At 42.9% G+C, this 22,029-nt stretch overlaps 1 protein-coding gene across 5 annotated transcripts in view; it reads left to right on the forward strand.

Annotated features, from left to right (window-relative positions):
* zc3h18 (zinc finger CCCH-type containing 18) overlaps positions 1 to 22,029 on the forward strand; it is a 233,796-nt gene that overhangs the window by 152,718 nt on the left and 59,049 nt on the right. For all 5 annotated transcript variants that reach the window (XM_072595765.1, XM_072595768.1, XM_072595769.1 and 2 more), the window contains one exon: positions 8,069 to 8,203. In XM_072595765.1, the coding sequence (XP_072451866.1) occupies positions 8,069 to 8,203 (135 nt within the window). The remainder of the gene's footprint in view (positions 1 to 8,068; positions 8,204 to 22,029) is intronic.

Raw genomic sequence — 22,029 nt, forward strand, 5'->3', positions numbered from 1 at the left:
ATAATGACCGTCATAGGTAAAAATTAGAAGTAGAAGCATATGGCACCTTGATCCTGCTCTTCAATACAATCAGGGTGATCATGTTAAGACCACTTTCCTGTGTGCTCCAGATGCCTTCATTTCCTGAGAAACCAAGAGTTTCTCTTTATCTTAGCCTTAAATATGTTCACTTTAAATATTGCAGAAGAAAGGACAGTTTGTCAAAAGATTTTTTTAATCTGAGAATAATGAGGACAATTCGCAAGAGTATCGATTCAGGGTAAAGTAGCATTTATACTTTAAGACAAGATAGTGATTGACATTGATTTTCAATTGGACCCTGACTGACAAAAGTGTTGCTACAGAGAATTCAATAAATAATGAGGATTGCGTTAAGTGCCAGCTTTGTTTAAGTTTTCAGCCAGGCAGGTTGATTGGTGTTTGGTTGAATCAGGCATTATGTGTATGCAGCTACACCACAGTGCTAACCTATCTAACAATCCTCAATTAGTTGCCATTGTAATTCTTTGTATATGCAGGATTGTTCAGTAAATATTGTCCAATTGCAAAATCTAATGTTGGACACTTCCCTGCAAGTTTCCAAGTTTAGGCTGGTTGAGAATGGTCAGTATCTTGCTTGTTGAGGACAGCCAAAGGGATGTTTTGTTTGATACTATCTGCCAGTCTTTGGGTCATATTGCCTGTGTGCCTGACATCACACCAGCAGTAGAATTCATACACGATGTTATGTATAATAGGCACAATGTCGTTTTGACTTGACAACTTCATCCTGTTAATAGCAAACATTGTTTGTGTTGCTATTACTTAGTAGTAGCATGAAAAAGTTAGATTCAGCTGTTGCTCAAGCTTTTGAGATATCCAACCCTCATAATCTGAGGTAGACTGAGCATTTTTTAGGACCAAGAGTAACCATCTCAGAACATTTCATGAGCTTGTACAATATATAATAAGAAATTATCTGGTTGAAGTTGCCATTATCTTGCAGGCACCTTGCTTTAGCGTCACATTTGCAAGGTGAGCTAACGGCTTGGCCCCTAATGAAAGATTGTTTAAAGTCAGTCTTATAGAACGTGACAGTGTAGAAATCTCAATGTGTATGCTGACCAGTGAGGGTATGTTTGCAGTATATAGTTCTTCTTCAGAATTCCTGATGAAAGGCTTATGCCCGAAACGTCAATTCCCCTGCTCCTCTGATGCTGCCTGACCTGCTGTGCTTTTCCAGCACCACACTCTTGACTCTAATCTACAGCATCTGCAGTCCTCATTTTCTCCCAGTATATAGTTCTGTCTGATTTCTCTACACCGCCACATAATTTTCTGCTTAAGCAAGTTTGAACACAGGAGGTGTTCCTCCGTATTTGCAAGACCGTAACAATGCTCTGTCTATATGTTCATTTTGACATTGCTAGCACATTCACCAATCTACTACTGAAGGAAGCCGTAGAATATGTGCTACAGCACTATATCATGGTGATTTTGTCCCACCACTATTATATGAATTAGGATTCAACAACTCATGTAATTCAGTTCCATTTTAATTTCACTATGTATGTCCAAAGAAATGCCTTGCCATGGGATCCCCAATAGATCGCGCACTCACAAAGACCTTTGTTTGGTTCTATGAGAAATGTGTCTTTGATGTAGTGACACCAAATTTCCTCATCCAAGAATATTTCTGAAGTGTAGAACAAAGAACATTACAGCACAGGAACAGGTCCTTCGGCCCTCCAAGCCTGCGCCAATCCAGATCCTCAATCTAAACCTGCACCTATTTTCGAAGGAACTGTATCCCTTTGCTCCCTGCCCATTCATGCATTTGTCTAGATACATCTTAACTGGCGCTATCGTTCCCGCTGCTACCACCTCCGCTGGCAACAGGTTCTAGGCACCTATCACCTTCTGCGTAAAGAACTTTACACCCATATCTCCCCTAAGCATTTCCCCTCTCACTTTGAACTCATGACCCCTAGTAATTGAGTCCTCCACTCTGGAGGAAAAAACTTCTTGCTATCCACCCTGTCTACACCTGTCATGATTTTATAGGCCTCAGGACCCCCTCAACCACCACCTCTCCAATGAAAATAATCCTAATCTATGTAACCACTCCTCATAGCTAGCATCCTCCATACCAGGTAACTTCCTGGTGAACCTTCTGTGCACCCTCTCCATAGCATCCACATTGTTTTGGTAATATGGCAACCAGAACTGTATGCACTATTTCAAATGTGGCCGAACCAAACCACAGATGAAATGTAGAGGAGAAAGTGAGGACTGCAGATGCTGGAGATCGGAGATGAAAATGTGTTGCTGGAAAAGCACAGCAGGTCAGGCAGCATCCAAAGAACAGGAGAATCGACGTTTCGGGCATAAGCCTGTTCCTGTTCCTTGGATGCTGCCTGACCTGCTGTGCTTTTCCAGCAACACATTTTCAGCATAGATGAAATGTATGCTACATAGGAATTGCAGCTGCATGTACAAAGTTCCTTTCATGATTTAATGGGTCCACCTTGCATATGAAATTAGACAGTTGAATGAGCTTCCTTTACTTACTGTCCTATTTGAGAAATTGACTGGAAAGTTTTATACTACTGTCTGCCACAAGCCAATCTTCAATGGTCAGTATACAGATTGAGATTCCTATGGTTCCATGCTATTTGCTTGGCCTTATCCACAACCTTTCTTCACCCATGGGTTGTGAATCTGTGGAATTCCCTGCCCAGTGAAGCAGTTGAGGCTACTTTGTGGCATGTTTTTAAGGCAAAGGTAGATAGATTTTTTGAACAGTAAAGAAGTTAAGGGTTATGGTGAACGGGTCAGTAAGTGGAGCTGAGTCCACAAAAAGATCAGCCATAATCTTACTGAATGGTGGAGCAGGCTCGAGGGACCAGATGGCCTATTCCTGCTCCTATTTCTTATGTTTTTATGATCTTAGTAAACACTCAACATTGGAGAGCAGCTGTGAATAAATCTGTTATAATGTTGATTTATATAGCCTAATAGTAAAGTACAAACCCCTGAGTACCACTGCCACACTATGTAGTGCTTTGGTCAGCTTGCTATTCTGGATTCACTTTTGGTCACTGAACCACTAAAGAGACAGCTCAGCTCTTCAAAGGATGATGAGAAAAATCTCTAGTTTTCAGTATCTATGTTATGAGAACTGTGAAAACCTGGATTTCTCAATGCTAAAATGTGGATATCTAAATGGTTAATAAAGTAGATAAGGGTATTAAGCAAAACTAAATTAATACTGAATTGAATTTGGAGAGCAAGCAGAGTTCAGCACATTTAGGATCAATATCAAGAAAGTGTTCTTCAAACAATGATTGCACAGAATAGGAATATGAATAGGGCAGCCCGGTGGCTCTGTGGTTAACACTGCTGCCTCACAGTGCCAGGGAGCCGGGTTCGATTCCGATTCCAGCCTCGGGGCGGCTGTCTATGTGGAGTATACACATTCTCCCAGTGTCTGTGTGGGTTTCCTCCAGGTGCTCCGGTTTCCTCCCACAATCCAAGGATGTACAGGTCAGGTGAATTGGCCATGCTAAATTGTCCATAGTGTTAAGTGCATTAGTCAGAGGGAAATGGGTTTGGGTGGGTTACTCTTTGGAGGGTCGAAGGGCCTGTTTCCACACTGGAGGGAATCTAATTTTTAAAAAAAGGAAGCAAATAGTGAAAGTAAATGTTGTCCCTTAAAAGGACGAAAAATGCGAGGTAATAATACTGAACTCAGAAGCGGCAGAGATACTAAACTAATATAGAACAAAGGAGAAAGAAACTTTACAGCCCAGGAACAGGCCCTTTGACCCTCCAGGCCTGAGCCAATCCAAATCCACTGTCTACACCTGATGCCCAATTCCTAATCATCTGTATCCCTCTCTCCCCACCTACTCATGCATCTGTCCAGTTGCATCTTAAATGCCTGCCTCTACTACCTCTGCTAGCACACATTCCAGGCACTTAGCACCCTCTGTGTAAAGTACTTGCTGCGAATATCCCCCTTAAACTTTTCACCACTTACCTTGAAAGCATGACTTCTCATTATTGAATCCTTCACCCTGGGAAAAAGCTTATCTCTATCTACCCTGTCTATACCCTTTATGGTTTTGTAGACCTCACTAAGGTCCCTTCTCAATCTGGATTAGTGGTGCTGGAAGAGCACAGCAGTTCAGGCAGCATCCAAGTAGCTTCGAAATCGACATTTCGGGCAAAAGCCCTTCATCAGGAATAAAGGCAGTGAGCCTGAAGCGTGGAAGGATAAGCTAGCGGAGGGTGGGGGTGGGGAGAAAGTAGCATAGAGTACAATGGGTGAGTGGGGGAGGGGATGAAGGTGATAGGTCAAGGAGGAGAGGGTGGAGTGGATAGGTGAAAAAGAAGATAGGCAGGTAGGACAAGTCCGGACAAGTCATGGGGACAGTTACTGAGCTGGAAGTTTAGAACTAGGGTGAGGTGGGGGAAGGGGAAATGAGGAAACTGTTGAAGTCCACATTGATGCCCTGGAGTTGAAGTGTTCCGAGGCGGAAGATGAGGCGTTCTTCCTCCAGGCGTCTGGTGGTGAGGGAGCAGCGGTGAAGGAGGCCCAGGACCTCCATGTCCTCCTTGGATGCTGCCTGAACTGCTGTGCTCTTCCAGCACCACTAATCCAGAATCTGGTTTCCAGCATCTGCAGTCATTGTTTTTACCTCCCTTCTCAATCTCCTTTTTTCGAATGAAAACAATCCTAACCTACTGAACCTCTCCTCTTGGCTCACACCTTCCATACCAGGCAACACGGCACGGTGGCTCAGTGGTTTGTACATTCTCCCCATGTCTGCGTAGGTTTCCTCCGGGTGCTCTGGTGTCCTCCCACAGACCAAAGATGTGAAAGTTAGGTGAATTGGCCATGTGAAATTGCCCGTAGTGTTAGCTGCATTAGTCAGAGGGAAATGGGTCTGGGTGAATTACTCTTTGGAGGATTGGTGTGGACTTGTTGGGCCGAAGGGCCTGTTTCCACACTGTAGGGAATCGAATCAAAAAAAAATCTTCGTAAGCCTTCTCTGCACCCTCTCCAAAGCATCCACATCCTTTTGGTAATGTGGCGACCAGATCTGTACACAGTATTCTAAATGCAGCCAAACCAGCTCTTATACTCAATAGCCCATCCGATGAAGTCAAGCATGCTATCTGCCGCCTTGACAACTATCCACCCGTGCAATAACCTTCAGGGTACAATGTCCCAGATCTCTCTGCTCATCAACTTTTCCCAAGGCTCTTCCGTTTACTGTATAATTCGCTCTAGAATTAGACTTCCTAAAATGCATCACCTCACATTTGCCTGGATTGAACTCCATCTGCCACTTCTCCGCCCAACTCTCCAGTCTATCTGTATTCTTCTGTATTCCTTGATAGTCCCCTATGCTTTCTGCTACTCCACCAGTCTTTGTGTCATATGCAAACTTGCTGATCATACCAACAGTGCCCTTTTCCAGATCATTTATGTATATCTTGTATTTATGTAATATCTTGTTTCTGTTATCACAGCGTGAGATAAAAAGTAAGTTAGAAATAAGATAGTTAGGAATTGACATTACAATCCCGTAAAGAATTTCAAATAGCAGCTCAGCACATGGTCTGATCACCTGTGCCAGGCACCAGTTCAACAAATGTCCCGCTCTGCTCCAAGCCTCCAGTCCGCTCCAAGCCTCCAGTCCACTCCGCGCTGGGACTCAGCTGCATAAAGGTAAGTTGCGCTGCTCTGGGATTTGCTTCCCCTCACACTACTCTGGGGCTACTAAAACAAAAAGCAAAAAAAAACGAAAAAGATAAAGGACAGGCGGAGCAGAGGAGCTCCAGCAGAGCGTTGTACTCTGCCGACATCTTGCTGGAAGGCAGGTTGGACATTGAGATCCAGTGGGTATTGGGGATCCGGTGGATGTGATATATTTAGAATTCTGCAAGGCATTTGACAAGGTGCTGCATTAAAGTCTAATCTAGAAGGTTAGATGCCTTCTGATCTAGAAGGGGGTTAAGTGAGGAGTATTGGCTTGGTCAGTGGATTGGCAGATTGATAGAAAGCTAACTGTTGGGATAAATGGGTCCTTCTCTGGATGGTGAACTGTAACTAGTGGTGTGTCACAAAGTTTAGTTCTTGGACCTCAGCTGTTTACAGTCTATATAAATAATTAGCCAGCTGGGATTGTGTAACCGAGCAATAGTCACAGATGAGACTAAAATAATGGGAAAGCAGTCTGTAATGAGGACATAAAGATTTCCGGGTGGATATTGATAGGCTTGGAGAATGGGCCTGAGTCTGGCAGATGGAGTTTAATGTGGATAAGTGCAAAGTTGTCCATTTTGGCCAGAAAATAAAAGAGCAAATTATTTAAATTGAAAGAAGATTCAAAGTGCATCTATTCACAGGGATCTGGGTGTTCTTGAAGATGAATTGCAGAAAGTGCCTATTCAAGTGCAGCATATATTTAGAAAGGCAAATGGTACCTTAGCGTTTCTTGCAAAAGGACTTGGTCAGCATGGACCAGTTGGACCACAGGGTCTGTTACCATGTTGTGTGACTCAATGATTTGAAAGGAGTATTGTTACAGTTATATAAGGTGTTGATGAGACCACACCTGGTGTATTGTGCCCAGTTTTAGTCTTGTTGTTTGAGGAAGAATGTGGTGGTACTGGAGACAGTGCAGAGGAAGTTCACTGGATTGATTCCAAGAACGAAAGGGCTGTTGTACGAGGAGCAGTTGAATAACCTGGGCCTGTACTCGTTGGAGTTCAGAAGAATGAGGGAGATCTGATTGAGGTATATAAAATGCTAATGGGGATTGGTAAAGTGAACGTTGAACAGCTTTTCCCCCTTTGGGGCAGTCTCAAACAAGAGGTCATAGATATAGAATGAGAGGAGATAGGTTCAAGACTAAGATGAGGAGAAACTACTATTTTCAGAGGGTTGTGAATCTGGAGCTGCCTCAGAGTGCAGGCAAGGCAAAATCAATCAATAGATTCAAGAAAGAAATAGATATGTTTCTGGTGAAAAATGGAATAAAGGGCTGTGGGATCAGGCAGCAAAGTGGAATTGAAACTAGGATAAGATCAGCTATGATCAAGTTAAATGGTGAAGCAGGCTTGAAGGACTGAATTGCCAACTCCAACTCCTAATTGAGCAGTGAACTCAAAAAGAAATTTTGAACCAATTGATTATTACAATAGGCTTTTTAAGGTTCTTCTGAATGTACCAAATTGCCTTCCCCACCAAATCAATCTTGAAGAAAATATACTTTGTGCCTCTACGTAATGAAAAGCAAAATCCCTACCGGTTGTTTAATAGTGAGGCATCATCGAATATAACTCTTAACACAACATGCAAAGTTCTTTGGGGATACAGGGCTTAAATGCTACCAGCATAATTGCATGACTTTTTATTTGCATTAGTAACTGAATTGGTTTGGGCAGGCAGTTTTGAAAGTTGGCAAAGATGTTTAAGAGACTCCTGGGCACAGCTGACAATCGGGCCTGTTGCATGTAATGGAGACATCTGCTCGATTTGTTGCTACATGCCACAATTTTTATCAGTGGAGCAAAAAAGGCTTGGTTTCTCAAGTTGTGATAAGGTGGAGGTGACCATCATGAAATTTATTGCGTTAGAAACTAGAAATAACACCACAAAGAGCCAGATCAGCAATACATAATAAATAGCTCTTTCTCTTCACAGAACAAAGTTAATTTGACAAATTATTATGCGAAAGATAATATTTTTAATTCAATAATCTTAATCGCTCCAACGTTGCAGTTGACCACTAGTGTTTTCAGATGTAATAATCCATTTCAAGTGAGCATATTTCTTTGCATTTTTTATTTAAAAGAAAAAGTATTTCTGATCCATTTTGAAGTCATTAATTGAGAAGGAGTTGAATAAGTCTGTGAAATCTCTTCTGATGATTGAGTACTCAAGCCTTATTTGTTTATTGCCCTCTTTAATGAAAGATTGAGTGTGGAATTCAAACAATCTTATTGGGGAGGGAATTGTAGAAAACTGCATTCAGGTTATGAAGCAACTCATTGAATGGTATGATTTCCTCAGGTCCCGGTCATTCTCATCCTCACCCTCCCCAACTCCATCACCATCCCGAGCGAAAGATGCTGCCGTTACAAAGGCCAAAGGGGGAGCACCTAGTGTTGGTGGAAGTGGAGATGCCCCTGCTCTCTCAGCAAAAAGGTAAACAGATTATCATATTTTCTCAGTACAACATTGTTCATATTTTCAGAGATCTGTTATAATTTTCATGATGTTAAAATGTCATGTACTTTGTTTTATTCAATGTAATTATTTTCATTCCTGTACCAAGGATACCATAGGTATAAAACTTAACTTCAGCGACCCTTTAATTCTCACTCCTCTCACACCTTTAATAAAATAGATAGTGATGTTCCTCCTGTAAAACAAAATAAGTCATTTTCCCTTCATATCCTGTGTATTACATGAAAATATGAACAAATAGGTTTTAACCTAGAATGCAGTGAGCTTTAAAGTGTAAATGTGAACTACTTTGGTGTGCTGCCTCTGATTGGGAATCATGATGTAGAGCTGCTGGTGTTGAATTGGGGTGGACAAAGTCAGAAGTTGCACAACACCAGCTTATAGTCCAACAGGTTTATTTGAAATCATAAGTGCTGTTCCTTTATAAGGTGAAATGGACAGAAGCACACAGGTGCAGAGATCATTGCAAGATAATTCCAGGTAATTAAGAGTGTCAAAAGATAGTGTACATGGTGTGAGTGGAGTGTCTACAGGTAGAATAACAAGTCTTTTCAGTCTTTGATGGAAAATGTCAAATGGTGTGAGTAAAGTATCAACAGCTGAATAGCAAGTAAAGGTATGACCCATGATCCAATTATTTGAGGCAGAGAGCTCATTACAAAAGTTCAAAAATAAGATGGTGCTGGACACAAACCAAATGGCTGGAATAACATGATAAGTGTAAGGTTCACATAACAAAAGTCTAGCCAAAGTAACACATAATCCAAAACTGTACAAATTAATGAAGGTGGAGAGATCATAACAAGTAATCATGGTGACGGTATCAAAATAGAACAGTAAGGAAGATTTTATAAGCGCAGAACAGTGCGGTGGAGTTTCATGCAGCACAACGTGAACCCAAGATCACGTTGAGGCAGGCTTCATGGGTACGAAGTAGTTTCTGCTCAGCAGTTCTGCTTTGTTGTGTGCCTTGAAGGCCTCCTTGGAGGACACTTACCCGAAGATTGGAGACTGAATGTCCTTGACTCCTGAAGTGTATCCCGACTGGGAGGGAATGCTCCTGACTGGGAGGGAACGCTCCTGCCTGGCAACAGTTGTACGGTATCCATACATCTGTTGTTGTCGTTGGTCTCTGTTGGTCAGGTCACGTGTCTTCTGATGAGTTTGGTGTAATGTGTTTGCTCTGTATGGTCTCGCTGATATACTATGCCTCAGGGCATCCTTTCCTGTCGTGTGTAAGGTAGACAGCATTGGCCGAATTACATGAATACCTACTGTGCACCAGGTGGATAGTGTTCCCATGTGTGATGGTAGTACCAGTGTCGATAACCTGGCATGTTTCGTAGAAGTTACCGTGGTAGGGCTGTGTGGTATTGTGGTCATTGTTCTCATTAAGGCTGGATAGTTTGCTGCAAACGATGGTCTTTTTGAGATTTAACAGTTGTTTGAAAGTGAAAAGTAAGGATGGCTATGCCAAGATGTTCGTTGTCATCAGTGACAGGTTGACTGCTGCGAAGAACATGGCATAGTTTCTCCTCTCCAGGGAAGTACTAGATGAACTACTTGGTCAGGTCACGTGTCTTTTGACAGGCTTGTTGTGACTTTTTGCTGTGACATGTTGGAACTAAGCATTATATCCCGTTCTTATGAGGGTGTCTTCCAGTGTCCATCACATTCCTCCTCATCGGAGTAGATCCTGTGTATGCACGGGCTTGTCCATAGTGGATGACATCTTTAAGGGTGTTTAGAGTGGAAGCTGGAGAAGTGAAGCATTGTGAGGTTATCCATGGGCTTGCAGTAGAGTGAAATACTGAGGTGTCCATTCTCGGCTGACGTGTGTGTTCAAAACTGAGATTGATTCAGAAGAGTAGTCCATGGTAAGTCTGATGGTGGGCTGAAACTTGTTGATCTCGTTGTTTCAGTGTTCCTCGCAATGAGTCCAAAGGAAGAAAAGTTGTTGGCATATCTGATGTATAACATTGGTTGGGGGTCCTGTGTAGCAAAGAAGTCTTGCTTGAATGAATGCGTGAAAATGTTGGCGTATTGGGAAACACATTTGGTCCCCATGGCTGTTCTATGTGACTGGATGAAGGGCAGGTTGTCGAATGTGAAGATGTTGTGGTCAACAATGAAGCAAATGAGTTGTAGGATGGCGTCTGGAAATTGGCAGTTGTTGGTGTTGAGTACTGAGACTGTTGCAGTGTTGCCATCATCATTGGGTATGCTGGTGTAGAGTGTCGAAATGTCCATTTTGATGAGGAATGTTCCTGGTTCAACTTGTCCATGGGTGCAGAGTTTCTGTAAGAAATCTGTAATGTCATGCCAGAAGCTGGGAGTTCCTTGTTCTATGGGTTTCAATATACCCTCGACACAGCCAGAGATGTTCTCACGCAAGGTTCGTTTCCTGATATGAAGGGATATCAGGGTCTGATGGCTTTGTGTATCTTCAGAAGGCAGGAGAAGTTTCCTATGCGAGAAGAACGCAGAATGAGGGTGCACCAGATACTCTGAAGGTTTGGATCAAAGGTCTTAATCAGTCCGTTGCGTTGACAAGTGTGTTCTTTGGTTGGATCAGCAGTACTTGTCTATAGGGTTTCTGGTTGTTCGTTATCAGCACGCATCTTTGCAGTAGTCCATTCTATTCTGTAAGACAGTGGCTCCTCCTCCTCCTTTGCTGGTTTGATGATGACGTTGTGATTGGTCTTGAGTGTGGATGATGTTGCAGTGTACTTGGGTGATGTTCTGGGCTATCTTGTGAGTGCGGCTGATGAATCTCTCATTGACACATTTCCAGACAGCTTGAGCATAGATGTCAAACCTCTGTTAGCGGCCTTCCAGAGGGGTCCAATTCGACTCATCTTTTGTCACTGTACTGTGGATCTCTGTTGACTGTTCCAATTTATTGGCTGTATCATTAGGCTTGCTGCTGACATATTGGGGTTTGTGGAAGAATCCCAAAAATCTCATTCATCTGATGAATTCCTCTGTGTCTGCTGTGAGACCAGTGAGGTCCATTTTGGTAGTTGGGCAAAAATTGAGCCGTCAGCTGAGAGCTTTGATTTCATCCATTTGAAGAATATGGTCAGACAAGTTGATGATTTACTTTCCTGTGGAGGTACCGGTTTCAACCATGGTACTGGGGATAGCTTGGTTACTGCTGATGGTAATACCAAGTTCCTCATATTTCCTGACGTTGGTGTGCTTGTAAGTGGCATAATTCCATCGCCTTGTGTGTCTCATAGCTGGCCAGCTAGCTTGAGTGCCAAGCTGAGAATGTGAACTGTATCTCGATTTCAAGATTGCAGTGTCTGCTGTCAAGCTAATGTACGAGATGATTGAGAAGTGCAAGAGGTGTAACAGCAGAGTCTCTCAGTGTAGTCTACGTCAACTTGAGTAGGTTTGTGATCTGTAGTCCTTTTGGGATCTTCTCTGCTTTCTTGCATCCCTGCAGAAACTTGATGTCTGTGTCGATATGTGCGATCTTCTCCACTTCGATCCAGCAGTATGTGGTGTCAATTGGTATCTATGTCGAAGGCACCGGCACTTCATATTATGGCTACCATCAACACCACATATTGCTAGCTCAGAGTGGAGAAGATCACACATATTGACACAGACATCAAGTTTCTGCAGAAATGTTTGTGGATGTGGTGCCAATCAAGTGTGCTGCTTTGTCTTGAATGATGTAAGGCTTCTTGAATGTTGTTGGAGCTGCACTAACCCAAGCAAGTGTAGAGTATTCCATCACACTCTGACTTAAGTCTTGTAGATGATGGACAGGTTTTCGGGAGCCAGGATGTGACTTGACCTGCTGCAGGATTGGTAGCCTCTACCTGCTTTTGTAACCATCGTTTATATGGCAATTCTAGTTGTGGTTCTGGTCAGTGGTAACACCCAGAATGCTAATAGTGGGGGATTCAGTGATGGTCATGTCATTGTTATGTCAAGAAGCGATGGTGACATTGTCTTTTACTGGACTTGGTCATTGCTTGGCATTTGCATGGCACGAATGTTACTTGCCAGTTTTCAGCCAAAGCCTGGATATTGTCCAAGTCTTTTCCACCTATCCATTCCACCCTCCTCCCTGACCTATCACCTTCATTCCCTCCCCCACTCACCTATTGTACTCTATGCTACTTTCACCTCACCCCCACCCTCCTCTCACTTAGCTCTCCATCCTTCAGGCACGCTGCCTGTACTCCTGATGAAGGGCTTTTGCCCAAAACGTCGATTTTACTGTTCCTCAGATACTGCCTGAACTGCTGTGTTTTTCCAGCACCACTAATCCAGAATCTGGTTTACCAAGTCTTGCTGCTTTCAAACATGGAGTGTTTCAGTATCTGAGGCGAAGTGAATGGTGCTGAACATTGTGCCATTCATTCATGCAATGTGAATGTCGCTGACCAGGTCAGCATTTGTTGCCCATCTCTACTTGCCCAGAGGGCAGTTAAGAGTCAACCATATTGCAGTGGGTCTGGTGTCACATATAGAGCAGAACAGGCAAGGATGGCAGTTTCCCTCCCTAAAGGACTGTAGTGAACCAGATGGGTTATTTTCTGACAACCAGCAATGGATTCATGGCCATTATCAGCAAACATCTCCATTCCTGACCTTATGATGGAGAGGTCATTGATGAAGCAGCTGAAGATGGTTGAGCCTAGGACATGACCCTGAGGAACTCCTGGAGCTGAGGTGACTGACCTCCAATAACCAGAACCACTTCTGTGCCAGGTATGACTGGACCCAGTAGAGACCTTTCCCCAGCTCCCTGTGTGTTGTAGAATGTGTTACTGCTCAAATGCTGTGTAGTAAAGTTTATTTTTGTTTGTTCAAAGCCATGAAATCTTGTGACTCAATTCTTCCAATAAATCCTCTTGATCTCAAACATTGTCAACCTATCAAAAAAAATTTTAAATGGAAAGAATCGTGGATGCTGTAAATCAGAAACAAAAACAGAAATTGCTGGAAAAGCTCAGCAGGCGTGGCACATGTGTGGCGAGAAATCAGAGTTAACGTTTCAGGTTAAGTGACCTTTCCTCAGAGCCGATGGTACTTAGGAAAATAGGAAAGTGATGCTCAATCTGGTCCTGGATCATAAACCAGTTTTGTATTTGTGCAGAATTTAAAATACAGATCGGAATACTGGGACTTCCTGAGGTTAAGCTCGTTAAGATTTTTAGTGAATTATACCACTCTTCTATGGATATGAAAATAGCTTTGTCAGTTACTACAACCTGAGGGATTTGCAAAAATTAACCAGTTAATAGCAGAGAAGTTAGGGTTAGATTTAAAAGCAAGAGCTAGGAATGCAAATATGGTTAAGGTTAGAATATAGTATCAGAGATTGGTAGGGGAAGAGTCTAACCCAGATAGACCACAATTTAAATTGGCTATAAGTCAGTTCCTGATGAAGGGCTTATGCCCGAAACGTCAATGCCTGACGTGCTGTGCTTTTCCAGCACCCCATACTCAACTCTGATCTCCAGCATCTACACAGTGCTCATTTTGTCCTCGAATTCAGTTCCAGATGAATCAGCATGAAATAGAAAAGGAAAATAAATGAGAAAGCTAAGTCGCGATGCTCATTTAGTAAGCTGGTACAGACATGAAATGCTGAATGGCCTCCTCCACCATAACACTTAGAGCTATAGAGATGTACAGCACGGAAACAGACCCTTTGGTCCAACCTGTCCATGCCAACCAGATATCCCAACCCAGTTTAGTCTCACCTGCCAACACCTGGCCCATATCCCTCCAAACCCTTCCTATTCATTTACCCATCCAGTTGCCTTTCAAATGTTGCAAATTGGTGTTGGAGAGACTGTTAGGTCTGAAGGTTGATAAGTCCCCGGGGCCTGATGGTTTACATCCCAGGGTACTGAAGGAGGTGGCTCGAGGAATCGTGAATGTGTTGGTGATTATTTTCCAGAGTTCGATAGATTCGGGATCAGTTCCTGCGGATTGGAGGGTGGCTAATGTTGTACCACTTTTTAAGAAAGCTGGGAGAGAGAAAGCAGGAAATTATAGACCAGTTAGTCTGACCTCAGTAGTGGGAAAGATGCTGGAGTCTATTATAAAGGATGAGATTACAACACATCTGGATTGTAGTAACCGGATAGGTCAGAGTCAGCATGGATTTATGAAGGGGAAATCATGCTTGACTAATCTTCTGGAATTTTTTGAGGATATAACTCTGAAGATGGACGAGGGAGATCCAGTAGATGTAGTGTACCTGGACTTTCAGAAAGCTTTTGATAAAGCCCCACATAGGAGGTTAGTGAGCAAAATTAGGGCACATGGTATTGGGGGCAAAGTACTGACTTGAACTGAAAATTGGTTAGCTGACAGGAAACAGAGTAGTGATAAACAGCTCCATTTTGGAATGGCAGGCAGTGACCAGTGGGGTACCGCAGGGATCAGTGCTGGGACCGCAGCTTTTTACGATATATGTTAATGATATAGAAGATGGTATTACTAATAACATTAGCAAATTTGCTGATGATACAAAGCTGGGTGGCAGGGTGAAATGTGAGGAGGATGTTAGGAGATTACAGGGTGACCTGAACAGGTTAGGTAAGTGGTCAGATGCATGGCAGATGCAGTTTAATATGGATAAATGTATGGTTATCCACTTTGGCAAGAACAGGAAGGCAGATTACTACCTAAATGGAATCAATTTAGGTAAAGGGGCAGTACAAAGAGATCTGGCTGTTCTTGTACACCAGTCAATGAAGGTAAGCATGCAGGTACAGCAGGTAGTGAAGAAGGCTAATAGCATGCTGGCCTTCATAACAAGAGGGATTGAGTATAGAAGCAAAGAGGTTCTTCTGCAGTTGTACAGGGCCCTGGTGAGGCCACACCTGGAGTATTGTGTGTAGTTCTGGTTTCCAAATTTGAGGAAAGACATTCTGGCTATTGAGGGAGTGCAGCGTAGGTTCACGAGGTCAATTCCCGGAATGGTGGGACTACCTTACACTGAAAGACTGGAGAGACTGGGCTTGTATACCCTTGAGTTTAGAAGACTTGAGAGGGGATCTGATTGAGACATATAAGATTATTAAAGGATTGGACACTCTGAGGCAAGAAATATGTTTCCGCTGATGGGTGAGTGTCAAACCATAGGATACAGCTTAAAAATACGGAGTAGACCATTTAGGACAGAGATGAGGAGAAACCTCTTCACGCAGAGAGTGGTGGCTGTGTGGAATGCTCTGCCCCAGAGGGCAGTGGAGGCCCAGTCTCTAGATTCATTTAAGAAAGAGTTGAATAGAGCTCTCAAGGGTTATGGAGATAAGGCAGGACAGGATACTGATTGAGGATGATCAGCCATGATCATATTGAATGGTGGTGCAGGCTCGAAGGGCAGAATGGCCTACTCCTGCACCTATTGTCTATTGCAATTGTACCAGCCTCCACCACTTCCTCTGGCAGCTCATTCTATACATGTACTACCCTCTGAGTGAAAAAGTTGCCCCTTAGGTCTCTTTTATACTTCTCCCTTCTCCTCTTAAACTTATGCCCTCTAGTTCTGCGCTCCCCCCCACCCCCCAGGGAAAAGACTGTCTATTTATCCTATCCATACCCCTCATGATTTTATAAAGGTCGATAAGGTCACCCCTCCGCCTCTGACGCTCCAGGGAAAACAGCCCCAGCCTGTTCAGCCTCTCTCTATAGATCAAATCCTCCAACCCTGGCAACATCCTTGTAAATCTTTTCTGAGCCCTTTCAAGTTTCACAACATCTTTCTGATAGGAAAGAGACAGAATTGCCCACAATATTCCAACAGTGGCCTAACTAATGTCCTGTGTCCTAACTAATGAGCCTCAACATGACCTCCTGACTCCTGTACTCAGTACTCTGACCAATAAAGGAAAGCATACCAAACGCCTTCTTCACTATCCTATCTACCTGCGATTCCACTTTCAAGGAGCTATGAACCTACACTCCAAGGTCTCTTTGTTCAGCAACACTCCCTAGGACCTTACCATTAAGTGTATAAGTCCTGCTAAGATTTGCTTTCCCAAAATGCAGCATCTCAGATTTATCTGAATTAAACTCCATCTGCCACTTCTCAGCCCATTGGCCCATTTAGAACATAGAACATTACAGTGCAGTACAGGCCCTTCGGCCCTCGATGTTGCGCCACCCTGTCATACTAATCTGAAGCCCATCCCACTATTCCATGTACGTCCATATGCCTGTCCAATGACGACTTAAATGCACTTAAACTTGGCGAATCTACTACCGATGCAGGCAAAGCATTCTATACCCTTACTACTTTCTGGGTAAAGAAACTACCTCTGACATCTGTCTTATACCTATCTCCCCTCACTTTAAAGTTGTGTTCCCCCGTGTTTGCCGACCCCATACTTGGAAAAAGGCTCTCCCTGTCCACCCTATCTAACCCTCTGATTATCTTGTATGTCTCTATTAAGTCACCTCTCAACCTTCTTCTCTCTAACGAGAACAGCCTCAAGGCCCTCAGCCTTTCCTCATAAGACATTCCTTCCATACCAGGCAACATCCTCTGCACCCTTTTCAAAGCTTCCACATCCTCCTTATAATGCAGTGACCAGAACTTTACACAATACTCCCAAGTGTGGCCATACCAGAGCTTTGTACAGCTGCAGCATAACCTCCTGGTTCCGGAACTCAATCCAGAAAATCAGGGATTTTGAGTAATTTGGTTGAATCTGGTAGTATTATGGGTCAAGTATCACTTCCTGAGTAGTTTGTGGCATAAGATTGGGGCTCATGTGGGATTATTTTGAAAACGAGACAACAAAGATTTGGCTGTCATATTAAAACATTTTCATACTAGTATAGCAGAGTTGTCCCTGACAGACATGGTGCGAGGGTGGGGAGGGTGGTTTGGGGGGAAGGTGCAGGAAGGGATGCAAGAGCCAGTTTAATTGAATTGGTTAGTTGGGCGTAGAATTCCCTGATGAAGCTAAGAAGGCAGATATAATCCAAATAGCACAGCTTTTGGGTTTAGCAGAAATGCAAGAGAAGCCAGATACTTCAGGTAATCAGAATATCAGAATCAGATAATGTTGAATTTAATTAAAACAACTTAAGCATGAGAAAAAAATTAAAGCAATTTGAAATGAAGAAACTGGAGATGGGATTCCAAAGCAAAGAAAAAGCCAAAGAGCAGGAAAAGGATAAAGGTGGGGGGGGAGGTGAAGATGGAAAGTGGGAATGAAAGAGAATTAGAATTGCAAAGATAAAGAGAGAGAACGCAAATATAAGCTCAAAATACTGCAGTTTTTAAAACAATAACATCACATGCTGATATCGCCTGTGATGGAGAGAATACTGGTTGTAAACTAAAGACAAGTACGGAAATGTTTAGGTTTGTAGAGGCCCTCCCAAAAATTGAGGAAGCATTATTTATGTCCTTTGAGAAAATACTGAGACAAATTGTCAAAAGAACACTGGACATTACCCATTCAAAGCATGTTGACAGATCAAATACAGGAAGTGTATGCTTCACTGTCAGAGGAACTTTTCAGAGATTGTAACACTTTAAAAAGAGCTGTACTGTATGTATATGAGTTGATGCTTTGGGCATATAGACAAAGGTTTCAGATTTTAAGGAAACCACCCTAGGAAAACCTACATTAAATTTGAAAGGATGAAGCAAAGTGATTTTGACAGATGGATGTAAGCATTAGAAGTTTAAACCATGCATGAAACCTCAAAGAACTCATAATCTTAAAATATATTTTTTTTAAATCACTACGTTCTGTATTTAGAACCCATGTTGATGACAAAAGGATACAAATGCTAAACAGGCAGGTGTGATAGCTGATGATTATGAGCTGATCCATTAAACTAAACCTTTTTTTCTGTCACCCTCATAAATTTGAAAGGGATAACACATGGGAAAGTGAAAGGAACACTAGTAGCCAGAGTAAAGAATAGATAACTACAAATGCTCCAAGATAATCTCCTGAGATCAGAAAATAAAATGCTGAGAGTAGAGGTGAAAATCCAAGGTGTAGGTATTTCCTGGCAGTTCGGGTGCATAATTCTTTCAAATTTGCATCACAGGGAGATAGGTTAAGAAGGCATTTAGCATGCTTGCCTTCTTTGCTCAGACTTTTGAGTATAGAATTGGGACATCATGCTGACGTTGTACAGGGTTGTTCGTGAGGCCTCTTCTGGAGTTACCAGTGTTGTTCTGGTAACCCTTTCATAGGAAGGATATTATTAAACTGGAGAGGATTCAGAAAAGATAACCAGATGTTACCAGGAATGGACGGTTTGAGACATTAAAAATAGATTGGATAGGTTGGGACTTTTCCCACTGGAGCATAGGAGGTTGAGGGGTGACCTTCTTGAGGTTTATAAAATTGAGAGGCATGAATGACCAGAGTCTCTTCCCTAGGATTGGGTGTTCAAAATTAGGGACATATTTTTAAGGTGAGAGTGAAAATTTAAAAAGACATGAGGGACAACATTTTTACAGAGAGTGCTTCATGTGTGTGTGGAATAAACTACCAGAGAAAGTGGTGGATACAGGTTATAACGTTTAAAAGACATTTTGATGGGTTCATGAATAGGAAAGGTTTGTCATGATATATACCAAGCGCAGGCAGGTGGGAACATAGTCAGAATGGACTGGTTGGACGAAAGGGTCTGTTTCCATGCTGTATGACTCTATGACTTTCACAGTTAATGTTAGAGCCCGGGGAAGTGTTGTTGAACAGAGGCACCTCAAGGTGCGGGTTCATAGTTGCTTGAAAGTAGTGTCACAAGTAGACAGAGTGGTGAAGGCGGCATTTGCCACAGGTGGCTTCATTGTTCAATGCATTGAGTATAGACATCAGCATGTCGTGTTGCAGCTGTACAATGCATTGATGAGGCCACTTTTGGAGTACTGTATACAGTTATAGTAGCTGTAGGAAGGATGTTACTAAACTGGAAAGGGTGCAAAAAAAGATTTCCAAGAATGTTGCCGTGACTAGAGGGTTTGAGGTGTAAGGAGAGACGCGATACAACATAAGAAATAGGAGTAGGCCATCTGGTCCTTAAAACCCACTCTGCCATTCAATAAGATTATGGCTGATCTTTTCGTGGCCTCAGCGCCACTTACCTGCCCACTCACCATAACCTTTAATTCCTTTACTGTTCAAAAAATCAGCTACCTTAGCTTTAAAAGCATTTACTGAGGTAACATCAACTACTTCATGGGGTGGGAATTCCATAGATTCACAACCCTCTGGGTGAAGAAGTTCCTTCTCAATTCAGTCCTAAGTTTGCTCCCTGTAATTTTGAGGCTATATCCTCTTGTCCTAGTTTCACCCGCTAGTGGGAACATTCTTTCTACTTCTATCTTATCTATTCCCTTCATAATTTTATATGTTTCTAAGATTTCCCCTCATTCTTCTAAATTCCAAGGAATATAATCCTAATCTACTCAGTCTCTCCTCATAAACCAACCCCCTCAACTCTGGGGTCAACCTAGTGAACCTCCTCTGTACCCCCTCTAATGCCAGAACATCCTTTCTCAAATAATTGCATACTGTGCAATTTTTTTATCATTCAAATAATAGTCCTTCCTACTGTTATTCCTACCAAAATGGATGACTTCACTATTACTAACACTGTACTCCATCTACACACCTTTGCCCACTCACTTAAACTATCTATGCTCTTCTGCACACTTTGCTCCACCACGCATCTGGGGGTCATTTGCAAACTTTGACACACTACACATTTTGGGAAACAGATTTTGGAAAGGTGCTGAAGCCACAGGGTAGTAGTCATGGGCAATTTCAACTTCCCAAATATTGATTGGAAGCTCTTTAGATCAAGTAGATTGGATGGGGCGGTGTTTGTGCAGAGTGTCCAGGAAGCTTTTCTAACTCAGTATGTAGATTGTCCGACCAGAGGGGAGGCCATATTGGATTTGGTATTCGGTAACGAACCGGGACAAGTGATGGGCTTGTTAGTGGGTGAACATTTTGGTGATGGTGACCACAATTCTGTGACTTTCACCTTGGTTATGGAGAGAGATAGGTGCGTGCAACAGGGTAGGTTTTACAATTGGGGGAAGGGTAAATACGATGCTGCAAGACAGGATCTGAGGAGCATAAATTGGGAGCATAGGCTGTCAGGGAAGGATGTCGTTGAAATGTGGAACTTTTTCAAGGAACAGATACGACGTGTCCTTGATATGTATGTACCTGTCAGGCAGGAAAGAGATGGTCGTATGAGGGAACCTTGGTTGACGAGGGAGGTTGAATGTCTTGTAAGGAGGAAGAAGGAGGCTTACATAAGGTTGAGGAAACAAGGTTCAGACAGAGCGTTGGAGGGATACAGGATAGCCAGGAGGGAGCTGAAGAAAGGGATTAGGAGAGCTAAGAGAGGGCATGAAAAATTTTTGGCAGGTAGGATCAAGGATAACCCCATGGCCTTTTACGCATATGTGAGAAACATGAGAATGACGAGAACGAGAGTAGGTCCGATCAAGGACAGTAGTGGGAGATTGTGTATTGAGTCGGAAGAGATAGGAGAGGTCTTGAATGAGTACTTTTCTTCAGTATTTACAAATGAGAGGGACCATATTGTTGAAGAGGAGAGTATGAAACAGACCGGTAAGCTAGAGGAGATACTTGTTAGGAAGGAAGATGTGTTGGGCATTTTGAAAAACTTGAGGATAGACAAGACCCCGAGCCTGACGGGATATATCCTAGGATTATGTGGGAAGCAAGAGAGGAAATTGCAGAACCGTTGGCAATGGTCTTTTCGTCTTCACTGTCAATGGGGATGGTGCCAGGGGACTGGAGAGTGGCGAATGTTGTGCTCTGTTCAAAAAAGGGAATAGGGATAACCCTGGGAATTACAGGCCAGTTAGTCTTACTTCGGTGGGAGGCAAAGTAATGGAAAGGGGACTGAGGGATAGGATTTATGAGTATCTGGAAAGACACTGCTTGATTATGGACAGCTAGCACGGATTTGTGAGGGGCAGGTCTTGCCTTACAAGTCTTACTGAATTCTTCGAGGAGGTGACCAAGCATGTGGATGAGGGTAGAGCAGTGGATGTAGTGTATATGGATTTTAGTAAGGCATTTGGTATGGTTCCCCATGGTAGGCTTATGCGGAAAGTCAGGAGGCATGGGATAGTGGGAAGTTTGGCCAGTTGGATAGAGAACTAGCTAACCGGTCAAAATCAGAGAGTGGTGGTAGATGGTAAATATTCAGCCTGGAGCCCAATTACAAGTGGAGTTCCACAGGGATCAGTTCTGTGTCCTCTGCTGTTTGTAATTTTTATTAATGACTTGAAAGAGGGAGTCGGAGGGTGGGTCAGTAAATTTGCAGACAATACGAAGATTGTTGGAATTGTGGATAGTGAGGAGGGCTGTTGTTGGCTGCAAAGGGACTTAGATATGATGCAAAGTCGGACTGAGGAGTGGCAGATGGAGTTCAACCCTGTCAAGTGTGAGGTTGTCCATTTTGGAAGGACAAATAAGAATGCGGAATACAAGGTTAACGGTAGGGTTCTTAGTAAGGTGGAGGAGCAGAGTGATCTTGGGGTCTATGTTCATAGATCTTTGAAAGTTGCCACTCAGGTGGATAGAGCTTGTAAGAAGGCCTATGGTGTATTAGCATTCATTAGCAGAGGGATTGAATTCAAGAGTCGTGAGGTGATGTTGCAGCTGTATAGGACCTTGGTAAGGCCACATTTGGAGTACTTTGTGCAGTTCTGTTCACCTCATTTTAGGAAAGATGTGGAAGCTTTGGAGAGGGTGCAGAGGAGATTTACCAGGATGTTG

The sequence above is a fragment of the Chiloscyllium punctatum genome, chromosome 26, assembly GCF_047496795.1.
Source record: "Chiloscyllium punctatum isolate Juve2018m chromosome 26, sChiPun1.3, whole genome shotgun sequence".
NCBI lineage: Eukaryota > Metazoa > Chordata > Chondrichthyes > Orectolobiformes > Hemiscylliidae > Chiloscyllium > Chiloscyllium punctatum.